General features: G+C 46.7%; 2 protein-coding genes across 4 annotated transcripts; one reads left to right on the top strand and one right to left on the bottom strand.

Moving 5' to 3' along the window:
- Positions 1-3,283: 3,283 nt before the first annotated feature.
- Positions 3,284-18,801, bottom strand: LOC117155011 (transcription factor Sox-9-B). Of its 2 annotated transcripts, none has more exons than XM_033330546.2 (5): positions 12,457-18,801; positions 9,219-9,347; positions 6,290-6,623; positions 5,893-6,200; positions 3,284-5,482 (listed from the first exon to the last, which is right to left on the bottom strand). In XM_033330546.2, exons 1-5 carry the CDS (start codon positions 12,693-12,695, stop codon positions 5,215-5,217), a joined length of 1,278 nt encoding a protein of 425 aa, XP_033186437.1. In that variant the 5' UTR covers positions 12,696-18,801; the 3' UTR covers positions 3,284-5,214. The 2 variants fall into 2 exon arrangements, with proteins under 2 accessions (XP_033186437.1, XP_033186436.1); XM_033330545.2 differs by having other exon boundaries at positions 3,285-5,482; positions 9,219-9,365.
- Positions 18,784-22,940, top strand: LOC117155013 (uncharacterized). 2 transcript variants are annotated; one of them, XM_033330547.2, is made up of 4 exons: positions 18,784-18,916; positions 21,738-21,915; positions 21,999-22,086; positions 22,169-22,940. In XM_033330547.2, the coding sequence occupies exons 1-4, from the start codon at positions 18,784-18,786 to the stop codon at positions 22,805-22,807; spliced, it is 1,038 nt and encodes a 345-aa protein (XP_033186438.1). In that variant the 3' UTR covers positions 22,808-22,940. The 2 variants fall into 2 exon arrangements, with proteins under 2 accessions (XP_033186438.1, XP_076479148.1); XM_076623033.1 differs by lacking the exon at positions 18,784-18,916 and adding an exon at positions 20,410-20,545 and having other exon boundaries at positions 22,169-22,932.
- Positions 22,941-23,132: the final 192 nt, after the last annotated feature.

Below are 23,132 nucleotides of genomic sequence, written 5' to 3'. Positions count from 1 at the left end.
AAGGGTTGCGCGCATTATCGAGATTAGGCCGAACGCGTATCTCTGCTGTATCGCGTGTATCGCGGTCTCGCGTGGCTCGCGTCGAGATTCCGATGAATGGATAGCAAGGAAAATATAACCGAGCGATAATAGGAGAATCGGGGGACAGCTGCAACAAGGATTTACGACTCTTTGTGCGCGCACCGAATAATGCTCGAACTGTCCAAAAATTTATCGATCCTATCTGCCCTTGCCGGCAAATATTTACATCGTACACTGAATCTAGGAGGATGTCAACGTACTCCGATTTCCGAACACGAGTCCTCCGGTTTCCCGACCCCATCTACGCGAAAAAACAGCGCCGTCTTAAGCTCAAAGTGGTAACCGTACCAATGATAGACGTATTTTACGTTATACGCGTTGCAATTTATAAAGACGTTTCGAAATTTCGTTGGTAAACTTGAACAAACGCACTGTAGCGAGACACGACGGTCCGATCGTGTCGATGAAGCTTGAAACGAATCCGGAGATGCATCCGTATATCTGCACTCCGGAGACAGAGTCTGTTGAATCGCACGCTCTTCAAACTTTGGAGGAAAGCGAATCAAAGCTGCAAAAACCTTGCAACGAAGCGTCTCGATTTAATATCATTTTTATATTGTTATAAGAAAAATTTGTCATTTTCTTCTTCTTTTCGAGAATAGACTTGACACACTCTGGCTCGTTCCAGATATAAAAAATCGATTATAAGCTCGGTAGGATCGTCTTTAATACCTACAGATTTTACTAACGCGATCGCGACGATCGTGTCTCACGCTATTAACGAAACTTTAGAGCGCTTTACATAGCAAGTACAATATGGACGTAAAAGTCTTTAAATAGTTTCGTGAGTCATTCCATGTGACGAAAAATTCGAATCGCTTCGGACGCGATTCAAAGCCCGGAACTCTTGAAAGTCTTCGTATGTGACGGATCAAGACTTTCAAGAATTCCAGGCTTCGAATCGCCTTCGAAACTTTCACACGTCCGAGGCTAACGATACGAAAATCCGTCGTTGCTATCGAGACGAGTACGTCTACCTCGGGTTTCGACGCCAGCTTTCCAAAATGCAACGGTACCTCGCGTATTTGCGCTCCGAATCGCGGACGTATCTCGACGGTCACAGAAGCAACGAAGAAACGTCGAAGGAAAAACGAGCCGAAGGCGCGATCGCTTCCTGCTTTCGCGAGAATTCCCTCCTCCGTCTTTCAGCATCGTGATATTTATGGATTCCGAGATTAAAAGCGCGCCGGTGATTAGCGTGCGGAGACCGAGCCCGGAGTAAATTAATTATATCGACCGAGCGTCCCGATAACTTATAACTGAATGCCTCTTTGTCCATCGGTTAGTTCGTATCCGGACCGAGATTTCGACATTTTTTCTCCCATTCGCGGAAGAATCTTGGAAATCTTCGGTCCACGATAAAAGGTGTGCTCCGAAACCAACCGACAGATAAACTCGACCGTCTCTCGCTCAATGGAATCTATTGTGGCAGATGGATCGAGGCGCGTTCCATTTCCGGGGTCAAGAATCCTCGTGGTAACGTAACTTTACCGAACTCCAGGAAGATCGACAGGGCAAATCTTTCGACGCAGAGAGAACGCTGCGAATTAGCCGATCCATTCCTATGTACCGAACATATCTCGACACGAACAACCGCGAAAAAACCAAACAGCTGCGCGGAACGCTGACTCTCGTCAACTTTTTCATCCTCTCGTTTTTCTCTCGACGGTGAAAAAAATTCACCGTCACCCAACGCGATATCTCTACGTCGACGATCGATGTCGAACACGATGCAAATGTAAATACGGCGTATGATGGAGACGCGGTTCTTTCTAGACCGTGGATCGTTATACGTTTACGGTAGATTTAAATGTGTAGGATGCAAAGATGCGTAAGTGGCAAATGAAAATGACGAAGACGCGTCTTCTCGCGTCGAAAATTCACATAGTTTAGCGGCCAAAGAATACAGAGTCACCTTGGATGTCGAAGGCAGCTGACGATCTCCTTCGTCTCTGTTTGCGCGAATAAAAATCAGAAATATCGGAAGAATGATTTTTGTCTTCCTACTAGTTCGGATATGGGCGGCTCTATCGTGTAACAAAAGTATCAAGCTTTCGATCGAATCGTAGGTATTTAAATACTTATAAACGGCAGCGTATGTAGAAGAGGAAACGTCGATTCGAAGGCCCTCGGGCCGAAAAACGGTGAAGCGTCACGCGTTGGACGAAAAACATACGAGGGCCTTCCAGCCGTTTAATCTCGAGACGCGGGTAAGTGGCGTAAAAGTCGCGACACGACTATTCCCACGTTCGCTCGTTGGACGGATATTCGTTCCGCGATAAGGCCTGTTTGCTCTTGGAAACTTAGAACGGTCCATTCGCGGTTCTTCTATTTCCCTCGTCCCCTAACCCCGTTCAACGAACCGCTCAAATATTTGGCTTTTTTCGCTTGTTTTATATCGTGGTTTATAACGCGCGACCAGCGAAAACCAACCCGGTTGATTCCACCGATTTCATTTGGCTCGGCGAGATTTGCAAGGAAAACGGATTGCGCTATATAATTGCCGTCGTATTGCACCAAAGTGCAACCTCTTTTAGCTGCGATAACTAAATGATCTGCTACATCACGCGCTTTTTATACGACAAAGAAAATGTAAATTAAAGGGCCTGCTGCCGCAAAGAGCTCCGCTTTCAGATTAACAGAGATCAACTGGAAATTCGTCAAAATCAAATCAATTTTTTCAACGCGAGTTTGTATTTTTTTCCAAAAAAACGTTGTTTTCCGTATTTCGCCGAGTATTTCAGGACATTTTTAGGTCTTTTTCGCGTCAAGTGCGAATATAGACTCAACCTGGACAAGAAATTCCAAGGATCCGCTAAATATTCCTTTCTTGTTTGTTTCTTCCACCGAGATTCTCCTCGATTTGACGCAATTTAAAGAATTTCAAGTATTCGTAACATTGTGATAGACGGTAGCTTGGTCCTTAGCGCGTCTAGCTCAGTTTTCCTCTATGTTTCATTTCATTCGTATCTGGCGTCATTTCGTCAGAACTTCCGAGACCTTTTTAATCGTCGATAAAAGCGAGTTGGCAAATAAAAATTTTATTCGATGCGTCTTATTCGATTTCATTAATCTGTCGCGTAACGACGTTCACGTTTCTACCACCGTGTTATCCTTTGGTCTTATCTGCAAGCCAGGCAGAAAAATCTCGACGATAGCCTGGCGAAAAGGAAGGGTTAACGATCAATCGTTATCTCTCAACTCGTAACAGTTTCTTTTTTTCTTTTCTTTATTCCGACAAACCTTAGAATATACCGTCGTACTTATAAATTAACTTTTCGAACGCTCGCGCGTCAAATGTTTCTACACGCTCTACGCTTTTCGCGCTTCTTATAGGCGGCGCGATAAATACATATGTATGTCTAACGATAAATGTAAGTACAAAAGCACGGCTATCGGGGTAGCATAACGAATACGGCGTTAATACCTGCGTTAATTACCGCGACGATCGCGTGCTTCGATTCTTGTCTCGTCGATCATCGCTCGACACGAACCCATCGAACTTGCAACTTTTCCCTCTTCTCGATTCATCGTCGGTTAAAATGTCTTATCTAGCTTTTTTTTTCATTTTTCAACGTACGTTAATGTGCTCGAAATTCTCTTAAAACGTATCTTTTATCTTTTACGTAAGGTTACGAAACCCTGTGTCTCTTCCAGAGATATAGAAACAGTCTGATTTATGCGCCCTAATTGCTTGTCAAATAATTTTATTCGTTTATAACGCTTTGCTTGTATTATTATATCATTGTTTATAACGTTTAAGACGTTTTATCGTAAACAGTATGCGCATCCCTGTTCGCAAGTATTCGACCACCTGGTAATTTCGTATCGATTAATCTAAATGTACCAATGCGCGGGGCTATGTTGAGCGTATGTCACTGCTACTACGTCTTTGCCACTATCTGAAGCGTTTAATTAATTGCTACGTTAATAGTACATTATCTCTTTGTATACTTACGTATAATAATTATAGACTGTTACGAAACAATGCCTAGGTATTTTAAATCGAACGAAAAGAAGCAAACATCGCGGAAATAATAAGATTTCGATTTTCTTCGCTTTCAAAATGATAGATAGGACATTTTAACCAAGTGTTCCTTTCTCGAGAAATCCAACGGCTCTGCCTGACGCATCTTCGAACTCGAAATTCGCAGAGAGGACGTCCACGTGGACGTGGTACAGCCATGTCGCGTGACTTTGGCGATCCAACTACGACCGATCGAATTTCGCAGGTTTATTTGAAGAGCGTGGCAGCTTCGATACGCAACCGAATCGCGCTCGCCAGCGCAGCGGCCGGTTTACACTTCGAGCCTTATATATTATTATTATATTTAGATCGCGCGGCAGGCCACCGTATCGAGCGAGCTGTTTGTTTAGCCTGAAATTCTGCGCTTTGGAATGGCCGACTGTCATGGAATGATGTCATGGAGTAAGATCGTGGCTGTGCGCGCCGTAACATCTCTATGTCCTCCAAACGTCCAACGATCGCGAGACGCGTTCAACTCGAAACGCGGAAACTTCTAATTAATTGGACTTCGCGCGATCCAGTTTCCGCTCTCGAGCTAACGCAACACGCGCGCACACCCATACAAACACACTACACTACATCGTAATGATAACATCGTTTAAACATTTTCAATTCTTATATGTCGTGGTTAACTCTTGTCATGATTGGAATTTCACCTGCCCACACATACCTATTATCACAAAATACTATCAATTTGTAACCGCTGCAAACGATAACTTCTCTACTTTTCGCGTGATATTCAATAACGATAGAACATTCGATTACGTTTATTTGACTTGGTCGATTTTTAGAACGTGAAAAGAACGTGTCGAAATTTAAACGATTGATTAAAATTGTTCCTGTGATTTTATAATTATAGGACGCAGTGTACGCGTACGCACATAGGTACGCACCATACGCATACGGCAAACACACTCGTGCACATACACACGCACATACAGACACGCTTGGAAAAGTCAGCAATAAAATATGTAACCTTGAGAAAACTTAATAATGTAGTTAGTTCGTAAATGGGGACACGATTTACCATTTAGGTTTCCAAAGAATAATCTCCGGAAAAACGTCGATTGGGCGATGACGTGCGTATCGCGCTGTTCTCTTTGTTCCTACATGTAATGGGGCCAAGTTTCGATACCAGGTACGTAACGTTGGTATTGCGCGTAGGACGTAGACACGTGCGGATGGCTCATCTGCGTAGTCGTGTGCGAATAGTGTGGATTATGGGAAGAGGATATGTACTGCATAGGGGGAAGTGGTGGCTGAAGCTCGTGGTATCTGACAATGTCCGCCTGCGCTCTGTCTTCCCAAGACGTCTCGGCGATCGGTTGCTCCGAGCAGTGTCGCTTGTTCGGTCTCTCGATCTCCTCCTCGTATCTGAAAAACGTTATATTTCAGCGACTCGAAATTTTCGAACAAAACCCCATGCATACAAGCGAGTTCTGCCACGTGGACGACACTGGGCTGTCCGTATCGCGTTATAAATACACTCGAGATTTATTTCCAAGATATTTAACACAGATTATGCACACGTTAAAATTATTGTTCCAACTGGATTATAACGTAGATGCAAATTAAAATTAATCGTTTAGCCTAAATCATAAACCGGCGCTTTTCAAAAAAAAGGGGAATTCCTATTAACTTTCACCGTGCGCAATTTAAGATAGAAATCCCTAGATAAAAAAACTCGTAAAGTGTAAGCTATCTGTACTTTTTGTAGCAACCGTGCTGGCTCGAGAGAAAACATGGCCTCGTCTACGTCAGGACCAAACGCAAGAAACAATTACCTGTTGAATATCCATTGAGAGGAGGTGGTCGTTGGTGCGGCTACGTGTACCGCCGGCACCTGAGGCCGAAGGTACTGGTCCAGCTCGTTGCTCTCGACTTCGCATTCTTGAAGGTTCAATGGAAGGTTCAAACCGACGCCGCCCAGAGACCCGAGACCGTTCAATTGACCCTCCTCGATTGGTAAACCATCTCCAACTTCGATGTACCTGAAGTCGACTCCTGGTTGATGTTGATGCGGTGAATCGCTCGACGAACCAATCGCCAAGTCTTGCTGATACATCGTACTATTTGGCTGCGGCTGATTTCCCTGTGAACCAGATTTCCTTCCGTTTTAGTTTCCATCGGTTCTTCTCAAAAGTACAGGCTCGCGTATCTCTCCGTTTCAAACGTCCTTACCTGATTCGCGTAATGTTGTCCGCGCGGGGTAGTGGGAGGGGTCGGGGGTGACAATCCTTGATTAGGGGTAGTCGGAGGAGAAGAACTAACTCCGCTCTGAGGCGAGTTCGGTCCCTGTGTGCCCCTAGGACTCGCGTCCTCTTGCTTCAACGACCTGGACACGTTGAAGGTCACGTTGCTTTGGTTCCTCGACGGCGATCCTTCTCGACCCGACGGCCCGTTTTGCTTTCGACGACGAGGTTGGTACTTGTAGTCCGGATGCTCGCGCTTGTGAATCACGCGGAGACGATCGGCTTCCTCGATAAAAGGTTTCTTGTCGCTGTCGGACAGCAACCTGCGATCAAACGACCAGAAACCAAGAGATCAGACGAAATTGGCGCGATCTTGCGATGTTTTGTGTCATCGACGGTCGTCGATCAAGGTTCACACGCGCGCACCCGCTTCTTCTTCGCGTATATGCGGCGCAGAAGAGGCTGGAACGAGAGCATTTCTATCACCATACGCGATACACTCGAGGAGTCGAAATGGGAGGTCTGGTTAGTGTTTCTCGCCGCGTAGAGTCTTAAAGGGCGCAGTTCACGCACACGCGTACATCGAGTATATACGGGAACTCGAGCGATTCTCGTTCGACTGCATCGCAACTCGAATCTCGTCTCGTCTCATCCAGCTCCGTCCCGTCTTGTCGTGTTAGTCTTTAATTTCTCGTGTTTATGTTCCCACTGGGCTCGTAAAGCCCCAAGACTGATAAGCTTTTCCGGTCTCGGCTGCGAGATCTCGAGGATTCCAGCAACGATTCCACGCTTCTAGGCCCTTTGCTCTTCCCGCGTCGCGTTTCCTTTCTCTACCCCGTATCAAACTTGAAGGTGACCAGACGAAAGGGTAGGAAAGGAAATATCTACGCAAAGTCTCGGTACCTGGTCTTTTAACTTTGACCAGAAATTTCTAGACTACGAACCGCTTACGTTTAAGATTTTGTACGATTTGAAAATTTCTCGAACAAAGCGTTATCACGTCGAGAATAAATCAATGGCGAACGACGAGTTAACTCGTCTTCCTCGGGTACACGCGCAGGTTAACGCGCGCGAGTCGTCACTGGGAAAGAGAGAGAAGAGACTCTCCATCTGGTCAACGGACTTTGCCTCGAGGTTTTTTTGTTTGGCAGGGCTTGACGATAGCGACTCGTCGCAGCCTCTCTTTTTCTTTGCCAGATGCAACGCAGGGTTAGCTAATTTGGATCTGTCTCTCTCCGCCACGCGATTATACGTTATCTGCGGTGCGTTATTCCGGTGTATCTGACACTGTACGTAAAAATCGCGATGAAAACGAGCCACGATAACGTCGTGGCGTCTATGGCTACGGCGATGATGGTGTTTGAGGTTCGAGGTATCGAGGGTGAAGCAAAACCGCGGCAAAATCGAGACGTTGCTTCCGTCAGATAAGATGCATTTACCTGTTCGTCACGGGTGTTATTTGCACGAAGCGTCGAGCGACGAAGGGGCAGGTTCGGAAAAATTCACCTGACGGGGACAAGGAGTTTATTGTGATTCTTGGGGGCCGTTTATCTGAGGCAGGAACCGGCCGGCAGCTGTTAGCACGCGCCAAGGATGAACCGAGCCTATCTGTTTTCGTTTTGTCGACAAACACCGTGTCTAATATTCGAACGCGATACCTTTCGAGCCGGAAGAAAAAGGACAAGATTTATTTCCGACGCCTACACCTGGTCCCTCGTAAATATCGACTACGTCGATAGTAGCCCGCAAGTCGTTTCTTTTTGCAAATAATCCGACGACGCCGACTAGAGCTGCTCGGCGCACATCGGCGACGCTCCACGCAAAACCACAGGATTCGAAAGGCACGTTATTCCTTCCTTACGTCGCGTCGTTGTCGGTAAATGCTTTTTTATTTGCACGAAAGATTTTTATAAAAGTCGAAATTTACAAACCGATCTTTGATTGTACCGTTATGAATTTCATCGTGAATTTCAACTTTCAGATTGATGACGTATCGATGGCTAGACTCTCTTCTTACGAGCTCAACAAATTGTAATTTATTTAATCGAGCAGCAACTAAAGTTCCGTTCCGAATAAACGAAGTTCCGCGGCAAAACTCCGATCGGTCGTGTTGTGCTCCTATTTTGACGTTAAGACAGAGATACGCGGGGGATATCTGTGATCGGAATCGCGATCGGGCGGCATTGTAAAATGATTCACCGCAGGGGTTCTGATCGATGTGGTCGGCGAGGTCCTGTGATCCTCGCTCGTGCGACCCACCAGGGCATCTCGTTAGTCTCGATCAGGAAATGGAATATCGTTCCCTTCTCGCGACTTTCACAACGTGCGGTATACCATTTTCTCTTCCGTCGCGTCGTCTATCGATCGATCGACCGAACAGTCGTTACGCGTCGCTTGTCATTTGGTACAACGATAGCTTGGCGATTTTCGTGGAAAATTGTATTCAGATGCATCGTATTTTGCTTTCGAGTAGCAGAACGCGTCATTATCTAAAAAGTCTAAAAGTTATCGAGAAATTTGACAAAGACGTCGCTTTACTTTTCTCTTCCGTATCGCTTCCACGTGCTGTACTAAAAGCTAGACTAGAATAGAACAAGCCGTGACTCCGCCTTTAGCTCCGGTTTTGACAACGCTGACCCGTTTACAACGAGTTCGGGGTTCGCGCGGTTGTCAACCGGGAACGATCGTACCACGTGCAGCCTCGGCGCCACGTGGTAAGAATGTGTTCGGTATGCGTCCCGTAAAAAATGCTTGCTCGCCAAATCGCGGGTAAAAATAGAACGAGGCAACAAGTGGTCGCGTGGACTGTTGCTTCAACTCGCAAGTCGAGAAGTTGCCGAAGAAATCAGAATCGAAGTCTCGCTCGCGATCGACCAACCACCGGTCAATTCGATAAAAGTAGCATACTAAAGACTCACCGCCAAAGCTTGCCCAGTGTTTTGGACAGTTCCGCGTTGTGAAGCTGCGGGTACTGATCGGCGAGTATTCTCCTTGCAGCTTGAGCCCACACCATAAACGCGTTCATAGGTCTCTTCACGTGGGCCGCTCTTTTATCACCAGAACCCCTGCAATTCGAGGACATTATCTTCATTGGAAACAATTGTTTTCTTCGAATACAGCGCGTACGCGGAAACTGGAGATCGTTTAAAAATGCCCATTACCAATTTCAAGGAAATTTTCAAGTTATTAACTATCGAATATTCGTGGCGTGAAAGGATTTATGTAGCGAGAAGCGAAACGTTTGGATGGAAGATAGAAATAGAGATCGAGGAGGCCGCTGCGATAAGGAAGCAGCTTCGTCTTCTAGTAATTTGATTGGAATTGTTGGTCGACTATAATATTCGTAGCAATAAACTTCTGCACTTTTATATATGAATTATATTTCATGCGATATCGCATGGCAGCTACAGCGGCTATAAAAGGTATTTGCACATACCCTTGTTTTATTATTATCAGGTAATTATCAGGTCTACGTTTCAGTTTCAGTATATGGGATTTTTGTAGCCATATAAAGTACTATCGATGCAAAATTTAATATAAATTCTTGGATCAAATTAATTCGTACGAAAGTGCTATAGTACCGTGTCAATACGTGTTTCACAGCCGCTGTATGCCTTTCTTTTCCTCCCAATAAATGCGACTTAAATATTTCAGCTGTCTCTTTATTGCCGCAATCCGTTCGATTTCGGAGAATACATGGATCTGGTAACAGTCGTTGCAAGAGAATAACCAAAGGCTAGTCATATCGCGACGTATCCTCGTGCATAGAAAATGTTCAGTCGAACTATCTTCGAGTCATCCTGCGGATCGTTCGGAAAGCAGGTTGCCGATTCGAAGAAAACCTTCCAGCTACGAAGTACCGAATATCAGTGACAAGAAGGAATTACAGTGACGAGGGGCGGAAGGTTCGAGGGATAGAAATTCTGGAAAACGCATCGATCCGGGGACACTGGTTGCGAGAAAATAACAAGAGGTCGGTGGTATCGCGACGTATCCTCGTGCTCGTGTATCGAGAGTTTTCTACCAAGCTACCCCTGGGTCATCCTGCGGAACGCGGCACGCTTAAAACCGGCCTTAAAATAACACCGGCGCTGCCAACGGGTGACGAGCAGGAATGGACGTATCCCTTTCTTTCCTAGAAGATGACTTCATAAAACCGTTGCCTCGTCCAGCCAGGGATCGACTGACGTGACTGACGTGATTGCCGTACAAGCCCTTCTCGTGCTGTTTTCTTTCTGGGATTAATCGAGCCTCGTTCGAGGACCTTACGCGAACCAAAACCCCAGACGTCGACCGGCTAGGAACCGAAGGAAACGCGCTTCACCGAGATACGCGTACGGACGACCTGTCGGCAACGGGATGCTGTCCCTGCTGCCGAAGGTGGAGAGACTTTTAAAAAGCACAGCCGCGACCGTTTCGAAAGACTCTGTGTGTCACGGAGAAAGAGAAACGTTCGACAAGGAAAGAGAAAGAGATAGAGAGCGAATATTGGAAGGAAGCAGCCGAGAAAGAATTTGAGAAAAGAGGCTCGTATATATTTCGGCCTCTTTGAAATAAGAGGGGCGTTAAATCCGTGAGCAAACCCGAGGAGCCGTTGGTAATTAGCGCGGGTCCACTAACAAGGGTTTTCACAGCAATCGCGAGTCACTTCGCTGTACGCGGTTTACCTAGATACGCAAAAAATCTTCGAGTCTTTGCACCTCGTTTACGCGGTTTCGCGGAGTACTAGCTGACGTGCGTAGGCGTGGCACCGACTACGCAGCAGCTACACCCTTTTTTCGTTTCTACGACTTTTCGCTCACCGAGTTACGTTCCTCGTTACGCGATTTCGTGAAAGGAAATTTCGCGTTTCAATGTCGAAAAGTTAGTCGCATTTCATTGGAACGATAAAGTTTCGTTAGACGGCAAGTCGCAAGATAAGGAATAGAGAGATGTTTGTGCCTCTCTCTTTTCCACGATGTTCCGTTCTCCGTTACGCGATATCGCCAAAAGAAATTCGCGTTCTAACGTGAAAATGCTAGTCGCGATTCGGACTTTGAAAGATAGACGAGCTCTAGGTAAACGATAAGTTGCAGGATAGGGGAAAGAGAAAGAGCAACGTGGAGGAATTACAGGGTCGTATGGGGCGAGAGGAGGAAACGCGCGATAGTTCGACTGCATTCTCATGGATTTCATGGGAATTAAAACTAGTCGATTTTATCGGGCCCTATCGTCGGGAATAAACATCGTACCCCCTTTAGCTACCCCGAGATAACCCTGTATAATTGAGGGTTAGCGCGATAAGCCGTCGCGCATAGCGATACACGCTCGGAGATTTCAACCGTAGCTAGGAAATTTTCCGTGAGTTAACTGTACACCTATGCTCGTTCCGTAACAGAATTTTGGAAAAACGTTTCGTTGAAGATTCGCGGCTACGTTTAAACGGCATTTGCATCGCAGAATAACGAATCTTCGCGTTGCCATCGAAGAAAGATTGCGTCATCCCTTCGCGATCCGCGTTTCGATTTTATCGAATCGTAACGATCGTCGGTATGGCGCAACGAGCCGACCATTAATTCGTCGTCCCCTCCTTCGATACGCGAAACGAAAAAACGCCGTTTCTCGTATCGCTTCTCTCATCCTTTGCGGGCTCTCCTCCGCGCTTCTCACAAATCACGATCGACGCGCTGCGACGGACAGAAACAGAGAGAAAAGACAGAGGCAACGAGATCGGGCATTAATTAGCTAATTTGCGTTAATTGGCAGCCGAGGACACATTTCCACGAGCCGTTTCCCAAGCCGAGGAAACCAGTGCGTCATAATTAAGTTAGCGTTACGTATTTTTAAAGCTTGGACCGCGCGCGTTTACACCCTCCCTCTCTCTCTCTCTCTCTCTCTCTCTCCCTCCCTCCCTGCCTTTCCATCGTTTTACTCTTTCTTTCCGCTGCGCGTTAAAATCTTGGCGTTAAAACGCGTCTTCGCGAACGCTAACGACGCTTGACTAAATATCGCTGCGAAATGCAGGAGAAGAAGCTTTCGCGTTTTTTACGTGACAGTAGAGATAACGCAAAACTCTGTCGGGTACTTAGTTAGCGCGGGTAAAGCTCGTCGCTTCGGAAATTGCGTATCGACTATAGAGACAAGTGTTATGTGGAAAGCGTCGAACGTAAAACTCACTTGGTAGCGACAGGTACCAGGGTCCAATCGTATCCCTGAAGAACTTTGGTAACCGCTGCGCTGATTCTTTCGCCTCCATTCGCGGCAACCGTAGCAGCGACAGCCGACGCTTTTCCATTATTGTTGTTACCGTTGCTTCCATTGCTATTAGTCGCGATAGGGCTGTTAGAGTTGACGGAATTAGCAGCAGCGCCGCTCGACGAAATCGAACCGGATGCCTCGCCCATGATATCGTTCATCTTCTCTCAATTTTGTTCGGTCGCGAAAGCAAGGAGAGAAACGATGGCGCGTCCGACGAATCCACGGATTTATCGCGCGCTACGAGCGTTCATCGTTCGAAGGAGAACGTGCACGTTACCCAGCGACGGTTCATCGATTAATTGCAATTACCATTTTATCGTAGCGGTAACACGTCACTTCCGTTTCTCGCGCTTCTGTTCCAGCTGCGTCGGTGATTTCTCTTCTTTTCTGTTCGGCTCGTTCCCTCCGACGCGAGATGGCCTGGTATCGGAGCGCGGCGCGCACGTTTGTCACGTTTAATTAATTTTGCACTCGATTACGAACCGAGCAAACGCAACGGGTATGCATGCCAAGCCGTCGGCAACTCGCCGAGGTCTCGGCCTATCTTCCAACGACTTTTTTCTCGTCGTGACTCGAGCCACGGCAATTCTAATCTCTTCTTCTTCTTCTTCTTCTTTGTGTATCGGCCCGTTTTACTCTTTTTTTCCTTCTGCTTCCACTATCGGCTACACTCTCTCCTTCTCTCTTCAACTGTAAACGATCGACGTTCCAGAACACACGAGCCAAAGCTGAATGCTGCGTATTCCACGGTTTCTCGGCCTCGATCCTACGCCGTCACTTCTCGGAACTTCTTCTATCGCCGAAATACTTCCGATAGCCTCGCTTCTCGCGATCGACGCTCGCTTCCGATTCCGTAAGATCCTACTGTTCGCCAGCTACCACCGCCGATTCACGTTTCCACGATCTTAATGGCACAGGGATCTTTAAACGCCACCACGAAGACTTTTCGAGTTGTCGTGCACGAAATTCACTATATACATTCGATGCATAGATCGTCACAGGTTGTAGGCGAAAATTCGCCGAGGCTCGCGATTCTTCCACTCGGTGTCGAACCTGTTGGAAGATTTTCGTGGTAGTTGCGAGCACGGGCAAGCGGCCGACACTCCTGTCACTTCGTCTCGCGCGACAGAGTCGACAAAAGTAATCACTCTCGATGGAGGCACGAATGGTATGTGGCGCGTGTCAGGATCGCGCGGCGACCATAAACATCGCGCTCGTCTTTCGGTACTCGAAGGAAAACGAAACGAAGTACGCAAGAACGAAAAGCCTGAGTGTGGGTCGAGGATTTCTAGTTGCTTGCGCGATCGACGCTCGAGTGAGGTGGTTGAATCGCCTCAGGGCACTTTCCACCGATCGCTTCAGCAGCGGCTGCTAGTTGGGGGCGGAGCGACGGGCCGAGGAGCTGCTAACACTTGTTGCTTTACGATCGTGCCCACCGATGAAGCCCGAGACGAGGGGAAAGGGACCCTCGATGGTTTGCCCGACGGTCGACGGACGACCGACGATGGACGACGGACCGACGGAGGAGAGATCTCCTCTCGATTCAGCTTTTAATACCAGATCGTTACCTTTCGCTGTGCAAAGCTGCTTTTCTTACCTGGAATATCCTTTTCCGGAATATCTTTTTCATTTCTAAGATATAGCACATAAGAGACAAAAGTATTCGTACGCTTCTGACTTATCGTAAGTGTAGAACAGATGTACGCAAGATCTTGCAGAAAAGTGAAATCTACGCCGATACCTTTGTTCGTCGCTATAAATTTCAGCAGATACGTATATCGGGAAAATCTAGTAGGTTTAACATTATTTAGTACTTTATCCTGTAAGACGATCGATCGATTAAATCTTGTCGGAAGATTCTCTTTGGAATATTTATCGGTAAGCCATTTAGTTTGCGCAACTTCGAAGATCGTACATGTGACTCGTCATAGGTAAATCTTATAGTTACATACGACGCTTAACTAGTAGATTTCTGTCTGTTTAGAATTGCTCCTGACGACATCTGTCGTTACTTCACAACGAGACAGCCTGAACTTTTTATTATTGTTATTTATTCACCTGTTATCGCCCGAGTCATCCTCCAACAAGAAATTGCCACGATGACGAGATGAGAGAGATGAGAAGGAAGACGAGCGAATAAAGTTGGGTCGGTTTTACTCTTTGCAGATATGAAATGTAATAACGCGTGGAAAGGTAGAAGATTCTTGAATAAAGGAATTATTTGGTCCCAGAGATCGACGATTCGAACGACGAGTTGAATCGTCCTGCCCGGTTAAAGACACGTTAAAAAGTCAACGATCTCGCTCACAGCATTTTACTCGACAAGGAAAATGCTTCGGTCCTTTGGAATCAAATTCGAACGTTCGATTCTCCACCGACTGTCAGCCCCCCCAAAAATCCCTGTATCGTTTATTTCGGACTCGTCTCTCTCCTCGTGGACGAGAGCCTCTATGGCCACGATATCCTCCGGGAGTAGGACCAATCGGGTTCCTTCTCGTTCCACCTACTTCTCCGTTCCTTTCTCTGCTCCTCTCTCTTTCTCTCGTTACGTCCCTCTTCGTTCCTCCCACGCAAGCAAGCCGATTGGTCGGCCAGTTGTTGGCAATAACGACGTCACAAGGAGGAGCGTGCAATTTTCCTGGCGATGCACCAAATGCGATCTCGTCGATGGTCGCGCTCGACCACGGCCGCTCCGAAGAAACGCGTCGCCTTTACCAGTCGTCACGTCGTCGACCGGCCACGATGCTCTCGTCGCGCGACCAAAGAGTTTCCTCGACCGGGCGAGATCCCCCCTCGAATAGAAGCAAAAGGTTCGGAGCAAGGAAATCGAACTCGGAACCCACCGACGCGTCGCGCGACCAGCTTACGCGGTACACGATGACATCGTGCCGGCTCGATGACGCTGCAGAATGTAACGTAGCTCGTGTCACCGTTGGGGGTCCGAGAGTTGCGGTGCTCGCCACCCGGGGGGCTACATGTGTCGGGTACCCATCGTCTCCTGCGGCCCCCTCTTCCAGGGGACCGCGTATCCTTTCAAGTGTCCGACACAACTCCGATACAGGACCCCCGGGAATCGGTGAAATCATTATTTTATATCTGCCACGCTTTTCGATCTCTCTCTCTTTCTCTCTCTCTCTCTCTCTCTCTTTCTATCCCACTCCAATTCTTTATTCTTTCAATCCAGTCTAAGTCGTCACGTTTCGACACATTATCAATATCATCTGATATTGGTATTTATATCTTACCTAATCTCAGTGTCCTGATAGATATATATGGCGAGTTTCCGAATGCAATGCCGATTGTTACACCGAGAAGTTTGTCGCTCGAAATTCCTTGCAAGATCCGTCCGATTTTCTCATTTGCCAAAGTGTTGAAACACTATGAAACGCGCGATCGTAAGTTTGCCTCTGAGCGAAAGTCGAATAACTGAAATGATAAACGTTGGTTTATGGTCGCATGGGAAAGGGGCAAAAGGAATAGGAAAGAGTCCTTGTTCGTCGAAATCGTAGCGCGTGTTTCCCTGAACGGCCCTGAAACGAATTCTCCTTCGCGTACACCGAGAGAGAACGAAAGCACATATTGACGCCACGTGCGCTTCGGGATGTTTATCCCAGGAAGAGCAAAATTCCGGCTTGCTGAAATCAATATTATTGTTCGCGGTTGGCTAAATTTGAATCGCGATTCGGTTGCAGCGCGTAATGCCGCGCGTGCACCAGAGATCGAGAACGTACGATTGGTGCGACGAACGATTGGTAAGCAACGATGCTCCAGGACGGAACGAACAAACTCGTTTCCGTGCGAAAACAGGCCGACCCGACTTTCTTTCGCGAACGAGACTCGTACTCTTCATCAAAAGGATATTATAACTAAATCGTAAAATCAAACAGTGGTTAGAGTTTACGATTCTCGATGATCGATAAAAATGAAAAGTATCGGGCATCTTGCGCCTCGCACAGAGCTGTACGTAGTCAATTCGTCGAATGTCAATTCTTAAATAAAATAATACAAGCCTCTTTAGACCTAACGCATAGATTCAACATAGACGCGCGCTATTGAAATCAAAATGGTTGCAACGAACTTGCATTTTCTTTGCAAACGTGTCAATGGTCGAACACTGTATCGGCGAATTTTAATATTTCCGCTTGACGCGCTAGAGTTTTCGGAACACCATCTCGTTCGTCCAAGTTTCTCATTACAGACCCTACGCACTGGATCTGTATACCAGCGGACAACTACGGCATTGAAACAAATTCTTTGTACGCGGTAAACGTATTCAAAGCCGAAGTATATACGGTGATCGCGAAAGGCAGGTGGTTAGAAAACGTATATAAAAGCGTTCGATGTAATAGAGAATTATCGAAATAAAGCGACGAAGGCGGAATGCGTACGATTATAGACGTGGCCAGATCGATCGATCAGGCTAGTTAGCGCGGCTTCGTTCTACGATCTCGCTATATTCTTTCCCTTCGGGACTACGTGTTGCGTAAAAAGAGAAACAAAAATTGCGCAGCTCGTTCGTTAGGCGGCAGCAGAGCGCGCGTTTCCCTCGCGATAGACTCGCGTCGACATTGGGATAAAAACCGTAGCAATCCGTAATCCGCCCAAGTGTCTCGAGCATTTCCGAGGGTCTGAGTGCGCGTTTACGCACCACCAGCAAGTTAATCCTGCAAAGTGCGAGCAAGATGCCTCCTTTGATCTCGCACAAAAGCCGCTACACGGCATTGACCGTGGTTTATATATGCTCATGTATGGGCCACTGTCTTTGCTAGCTCACTCATTCATTAAATTCGTTGTATAATTAGGCTCGCCAGAAAGATGCAGACTGTCAACCGATGATTCCTGTGCACCAGCGCAACGAAAAGAAGAAGCTTCAACTCGCTCCTGAATTTATGCCCTCGCATTCTCCCTGTTCCACTATTTCTCCTCCCGATGATCCTTCTTTTTCCCGATGTGACTCGCGAGAACGTAAAGTCACGTTCGCAGTGATCTAATTATATGGCTCGCGGGGAACTGCTAACTCAGTCACGGGACAAGGAAATTTGCAAATGCGATTATTTTCATCTAGAGAGAGAGAGAGAGAGAGAGAGAGAGAGAGAGAAAGAGAGAGAAAGAGAGAGGTCTATTTGTTCGCATGACGATCGAATTTGTTCGAAATTGATCGACTTTGTTGCAGAAGAAGAATCGCAGCGGAAAGCCGATGCGACTAGGTTTTCACGAGCGTTACGATAAACGGGAAAAAGTTCTAATTCGGTCGAACAACGAGGCGCTACGAAAAGCGTGGCATTCGAAAACGAAGCGAATCATAGCGAATGATTTTCGAAGACAGGATGGACACACGAAGGATCCGAGAGAAGTCGAGGAGCCGAGTCGAGAAGAAGAACAGAAAAGGAACAAGATCCTAGATATCCCCCACCAGATGCAGAGGTGGTCCACGGAACCGCCTCCGCGATCTACCATCCAACGTTTGGTGCGTGTGCCAGACGTGTGCTCATCGTTTCTGCCTCTTTCGTACGGACCAACCTGTGTGGTGCTCGCTCCCTGAATGAACCTTCACATCCTCGTCGATCCGTGTTCGTCTTTCCTCTCTAGTCAGCCAGTCAGTCAGTTAGCTATCGGAGTTTCCTTGAACCGTCGCGGGTGCTATTTTCTATGCCATTTTTTTTTTTTTTATTTTATAATCGACGCGATCGGATTACGACGATTAGAAACGCGTCTTAAAGAATTCGAATTCGATACAGAGATCGTTGTTACACGGATGACGAGTAATCAGCGGTCGGAGTGCGAACCAAGGAAAAGAATAAATCGAGTCGCGAACGTACCAAAACCCGTAAACGATATTTATCGTGCGAGATAAGAAGAAGGGCCGGTCGCTGAGAGAGTGGCGGAAATCGATGCGACGCCGATATACGGACTACCAGGAGGGACAAGGGTCGGTTTATGATAAATCACGGCACGATAACCTCGGATTAATTACTCGGTTCTTTTCTTCGTTTTCCTCGGTTCTTTACGATGCGCCTCTCGACGACGCGTTTTACGTGAAGAAAGAACAGTGTGCGCAGGATAGAGCGGCAGGCGGGCCGATAAGTTCGACGTTTCGGTGAAAGTCGTTGCTCGCGGTCGAACGCGACTGATCGTGCTATCTACAAAAAGAAAAAGAAAAAGGACGTTCGTTCGACAAGGAAGAAGATCGTCCGTGTTACGAATGTGAATATCTACGATAAGTAATTGGAAATAACATTGAGGAAGATGGAAGCCCACCAAGGTGGCGGTTTATCGTCTGCTGCGACAGAAACGGAAGCTGGACCGTCGAGCAGCGAACGATGCGGCAACGAGCAATGCACCAGCACTCTGGACGATGCAGTGGGCAAGCTACTTCAAGGTTCGCTTCTCCCGTTTTGAAAGATTCGACGATTCTTTATTAGAGTTAAGAATGTTCCACGTTTACTCGTTTCTTGCTTCTCTTTCCTCTGCTCGCCTTTCTACGTCTACGTAATCTGAAAAATAGCAGCGGATACCGTCGGAGTCGATACAGGTCGGGCGAAGCTAGTTTTGGAAATATCAAGCGTAGAGCGGGAATTTGTCTTTTTCGGTTGTCGACCGTGTCGTACAGGGTTGCGAGTATCTCGAACGGGTCTCGCGTCTAAGGACACTTTAATTGGCGATGAAACTCGGCTCCTCAGATTTATCCCCGTGATACCGTAGCCGGATGGAGGGAAAATATGGGCGAGCATGATGGAAGAGGTAGGAAAGAAGGAGGAGCGACACGGAGAACCGAGGATCGAGGAGCGCGAAAAGACGATTTCGAGGAAGATTCGAGCGGCAGGTGCTGCGAACAGAGCGAAACCGCTGAACGTTTGCCACCGACACTAATTATGTTAGTACGAAATTAAATCTGAGACATCGACTCGAAAGGGTACCTCAGACAGAACACGGGAGAAGGTGGGGACCAAGAAGAGCGGTAGTAATGGGTGCCCGACGTGATTTACGAGGCGTCTCGTTGGAACTCCGCGTTCCCCGAACGTGTTTCGAAGAGGCAGAAGACGCGTCTTCGGACGAGACACGTCGAATCCATCGTTCTCTAATCGTCCAACCGTTTCATTCGTCTTTAAATCATCGCGTAACCAACCCGAATAGAAGAAGTAGTTGCTCGATACAAGTTACTCGATACACCCTGTAATCGCAAAACGTTGCACGAAACGCTGCCGCATCGCCTTATATCAACCGCACAACGATATCTGTGCGAAATATCACGGAGGAAGCGATAAAATTGCAATTTGATCGATCGATCGATTCGCAACATGGGAAACCAAACGTTCTCGTCAATCACCGAAGGTGACGATGCGTTCAACGGTATCCTCACTTGTTAACGAGACTATCTTCGTGGTAATGGGAGCTGATTTGTACAGTAGTTAATGTAGCAAGAGTGGACGACAGGTCGGCATTGACAAGCAAGATACCAAAGCACACCGGTTCATTCAGCGGGCTACAATCCCTTATTATGAACCATATTCTCCGTCTCCCCTGCGGAGCCATTCATCCTTTGGAAAAGTACGAAAGTTCTCGGCCAATCTCCTCCTCTTTCGCTCGATTAATCAATTCCACTCCACTTGTAGCTTCCCTATCTCTACTATCTTTGCGTACTTCGAAAGCACGTGTTTCCCCTCTCAATCTCGAGAACGTTCAAACTAAACGCGCGATTTTCCTCGAAAACGTTCTCGACGACCATCGCCGATAAACGTTCGCTGTTGCTGCTGTTTCGTTGGGTGCGCTTCGAGGAACACACAGTCGAACACGCGCGATTAGAAACGAGACTCGTTCGTTCCCAAGTCGTGTATATTTTTCGCGCGAAACTTTTTCTATTCCCGTCGCTTTCTAGGGTGTAAGCCCTGCCGAATTTCCATGAAAATTGTCGTCCTGGTTGCTATCGGTGAAGACAGTAGCGAGAGGACCTCCAGCGAACGTTAAAGGAGCCGACAGAGAGACCGCATCGGTGAACCGTGTCCTTATGGTAATTAGCTACCACGAAATCTACGGCTCTTCACAGTTCGGATGCTCGTGGTGACGTTTCTACACGTGCATCTTCCTTCTCCTTAACCTTCCTTCCTATCTTCCTACTTCCTTCCCTCGTTAACGATCACCGATACACAGCGATTCGAAATAAATGTCTCGATGCTCGGTAGTCTTCTTTCTTTCTGACGGATCGAGTTGCACATATAATCGCTTACGACGATACATTTATAACAAGTTTTTATGAATATACGTTATGCGTATAAAAGAAATCTGAATATGTACAGAATAGAATTCGCGGTCTAATAATAAGTCCGATTATTCTGTGCAAAGTTCAAGGTTGAATTTTAAGACGTTCAAGTTTAGACGACTCGAATGACTCTACTTCACTACAAATATCCGCAAATGTCCACTAACGATAAAGTACGTATACCGTTGATACAAAGAAAATGGCACGCGACCGATGAGACGATGAACGAAGCATGTTCGCGGAATATTCGATGTGTATCGGATATACGATGAGATTTCTTGGAATGGAAAACTCGAGGCGACCCAAATAACCTTTCTTTAGCCGGCGAATCGTTCGTAGGGGGATACCGAGAGGAAGTCGGTAATAATAATTAGTCTCTTAATGCGAACGAACGATCGATAGATAAAGACCACCACGTTCGGAACTTCTCGTTCGTTTGCAACTCGTAAAACTTTTCTGTCTGATGCTGCGTTCGTTCATGACTATGAATGATCGTTACGAGAAATATACGAAAGAAATGAAGAATGGAAGAACGGGGAACACGCGCTAAAAGTATTAACGGTTTGGCCAACCAGAGATTAGGATTATTTCAAGGGAAACAGGTGTCGTTTTATCTCTCCCGTTCCTTTACGATTCAATTCCGCGCAAAGATAGGCTACGCAACTTCCGGCTACACAAATTCCCACTAAACACGGTGCCGTTTCCTCTTCTTCTTAACATTCGCCAAACGTTGCTCTTCTACCATTCGCGACATCAGAAAATTTGCCCTAGATCAGCGTTGTCGTTGTTCGGGTGTTTCAGACGTATGTTCGCAACATTCTTTCATAGCAAGTAAATATGCCGATATAACGGATGTAGCGAATAATGCTAATATCTATGGCCGCCGGTGTACGTGATATTCGTGATGAAAAATATTCCAAAGATCTATCTTCGTTTTTTCCAGGCTACGACTGGACCCTGCTTCCGGTTACTTCTCGCGCAGGAGGACGAAGAAGCGCTCACGTGAAACGTCCGATGAACGCGTTTATGGTTTGGGCTCAAGCGGCCAGACGCAGATTGGCGGATCAATATCCGCAGCTTCACAACGCCGAACTTTCGAAAACGTTAGGAAAACTGTGGAGGTATTTCGAGCTGACATTATCTATATACATTACCGTACGTCGTAGTGTCGCGAATCGAAGGTTAACTCTAGCGAATGTAACAGAATCCTAAGCGACGGTGAGAAACAACCGTTCATAGAGGAAGCTGAGAGACTGAGGAACGCGCACAAAAAGCAACATCCGCATTACAAGGTGACTGTCGACGATCGTTCTAACGACGATCGTTCCAGTTTAGTCCGCCGTCTAAAGTTAAATCGTAAAATGCCAATTACAGTATCAGCCGCGTCGACGGAAACCAAAATCGGAGGAACAAATGGGCATCGTGATGCATCGAGCTACTTTGTCCTCTCCAGGCACGTCTCTAGACTCTACCAACTCGTCCGACTGCACTTATCCTCGCCTATATCCAGATACCGGGATCAAAACGTACGACAGACCGACTTACCACGATAGCAAAACCAGCTACGATCTGTCGAGATCGGCTTGGTCCGCCGACACGAGCAAATACCCGGTCGATCATTCGATCGTAGAAAGCAAACCGTACGACGGTATCAGATACGAATCGAACGTAGCGGCGAAAAGCTACGTGGACGCCAAGTGTTACGAGACGGTCAAGTATCACGAGGTATCTACCGCTGCAAAATATCACGAGACGATTCCAAAGTATTCCGAGTTGCAAACGAAGCCTTACGATCTACCCAAATACCCGGAGAATCCCTTAAAATATCCCGCGGATGTTACCAGCCCGGGCAAATCATACGCGTGCGTACACAGCCAGTATTACTCCGCTCCAGAGGGATACACGATGCACGAGGAGAACGAATACCAAACGCAGGGAGTTTCGACCCATTCTTTCTATCCGTATATTTCCGCGTCTATGACGCAACCGCCTTATTACATGGGTCCTCGATAAATCGCTCTCGTGCGATGTGTTTTATTCAGGGACCGAAAATAACAGTTGTTTTCTATATTTTTACGGAAAATTTCCAAAAAAAAAAATGAATTTTTGCTTAAACAAAAAATTTTTAACAGATTAAATGATTTAAAATCGGTAATTTTTAGGTATTCTAGTTACGAATAACTATTATAAATGATTAACATTTTTTTTTTTTTGGTTATCGATCATCATCAACGATGACGGAAATTATTTTAGATTACAGATAATCGTTATGGACGATGAGAATATTTTTCGGTTATTGATAACCATTACTGGTAACGCAGTTTGTTTTTTTATTACC

The sequence above is a fragment of the Bombus vancouverensis genome, chromosome 12 (assembly GCF_051014615.1).
Source record: "Bombus vancouverensis nearcticus chromosome 12, iyBomVanc1_principal, whole genome shotgun sequence".
Taxonomy (NCBI): Eukaryota; Metazoa; Arthropoda; class Insecta; order Hymenoptera; family Apidae; genus Bombus; species Bombus vancouverensis.
Note: the sequence above shows the minus strand (reverse complement) of the source record. Positions and strands in the feature narration are given on the sequence as shown.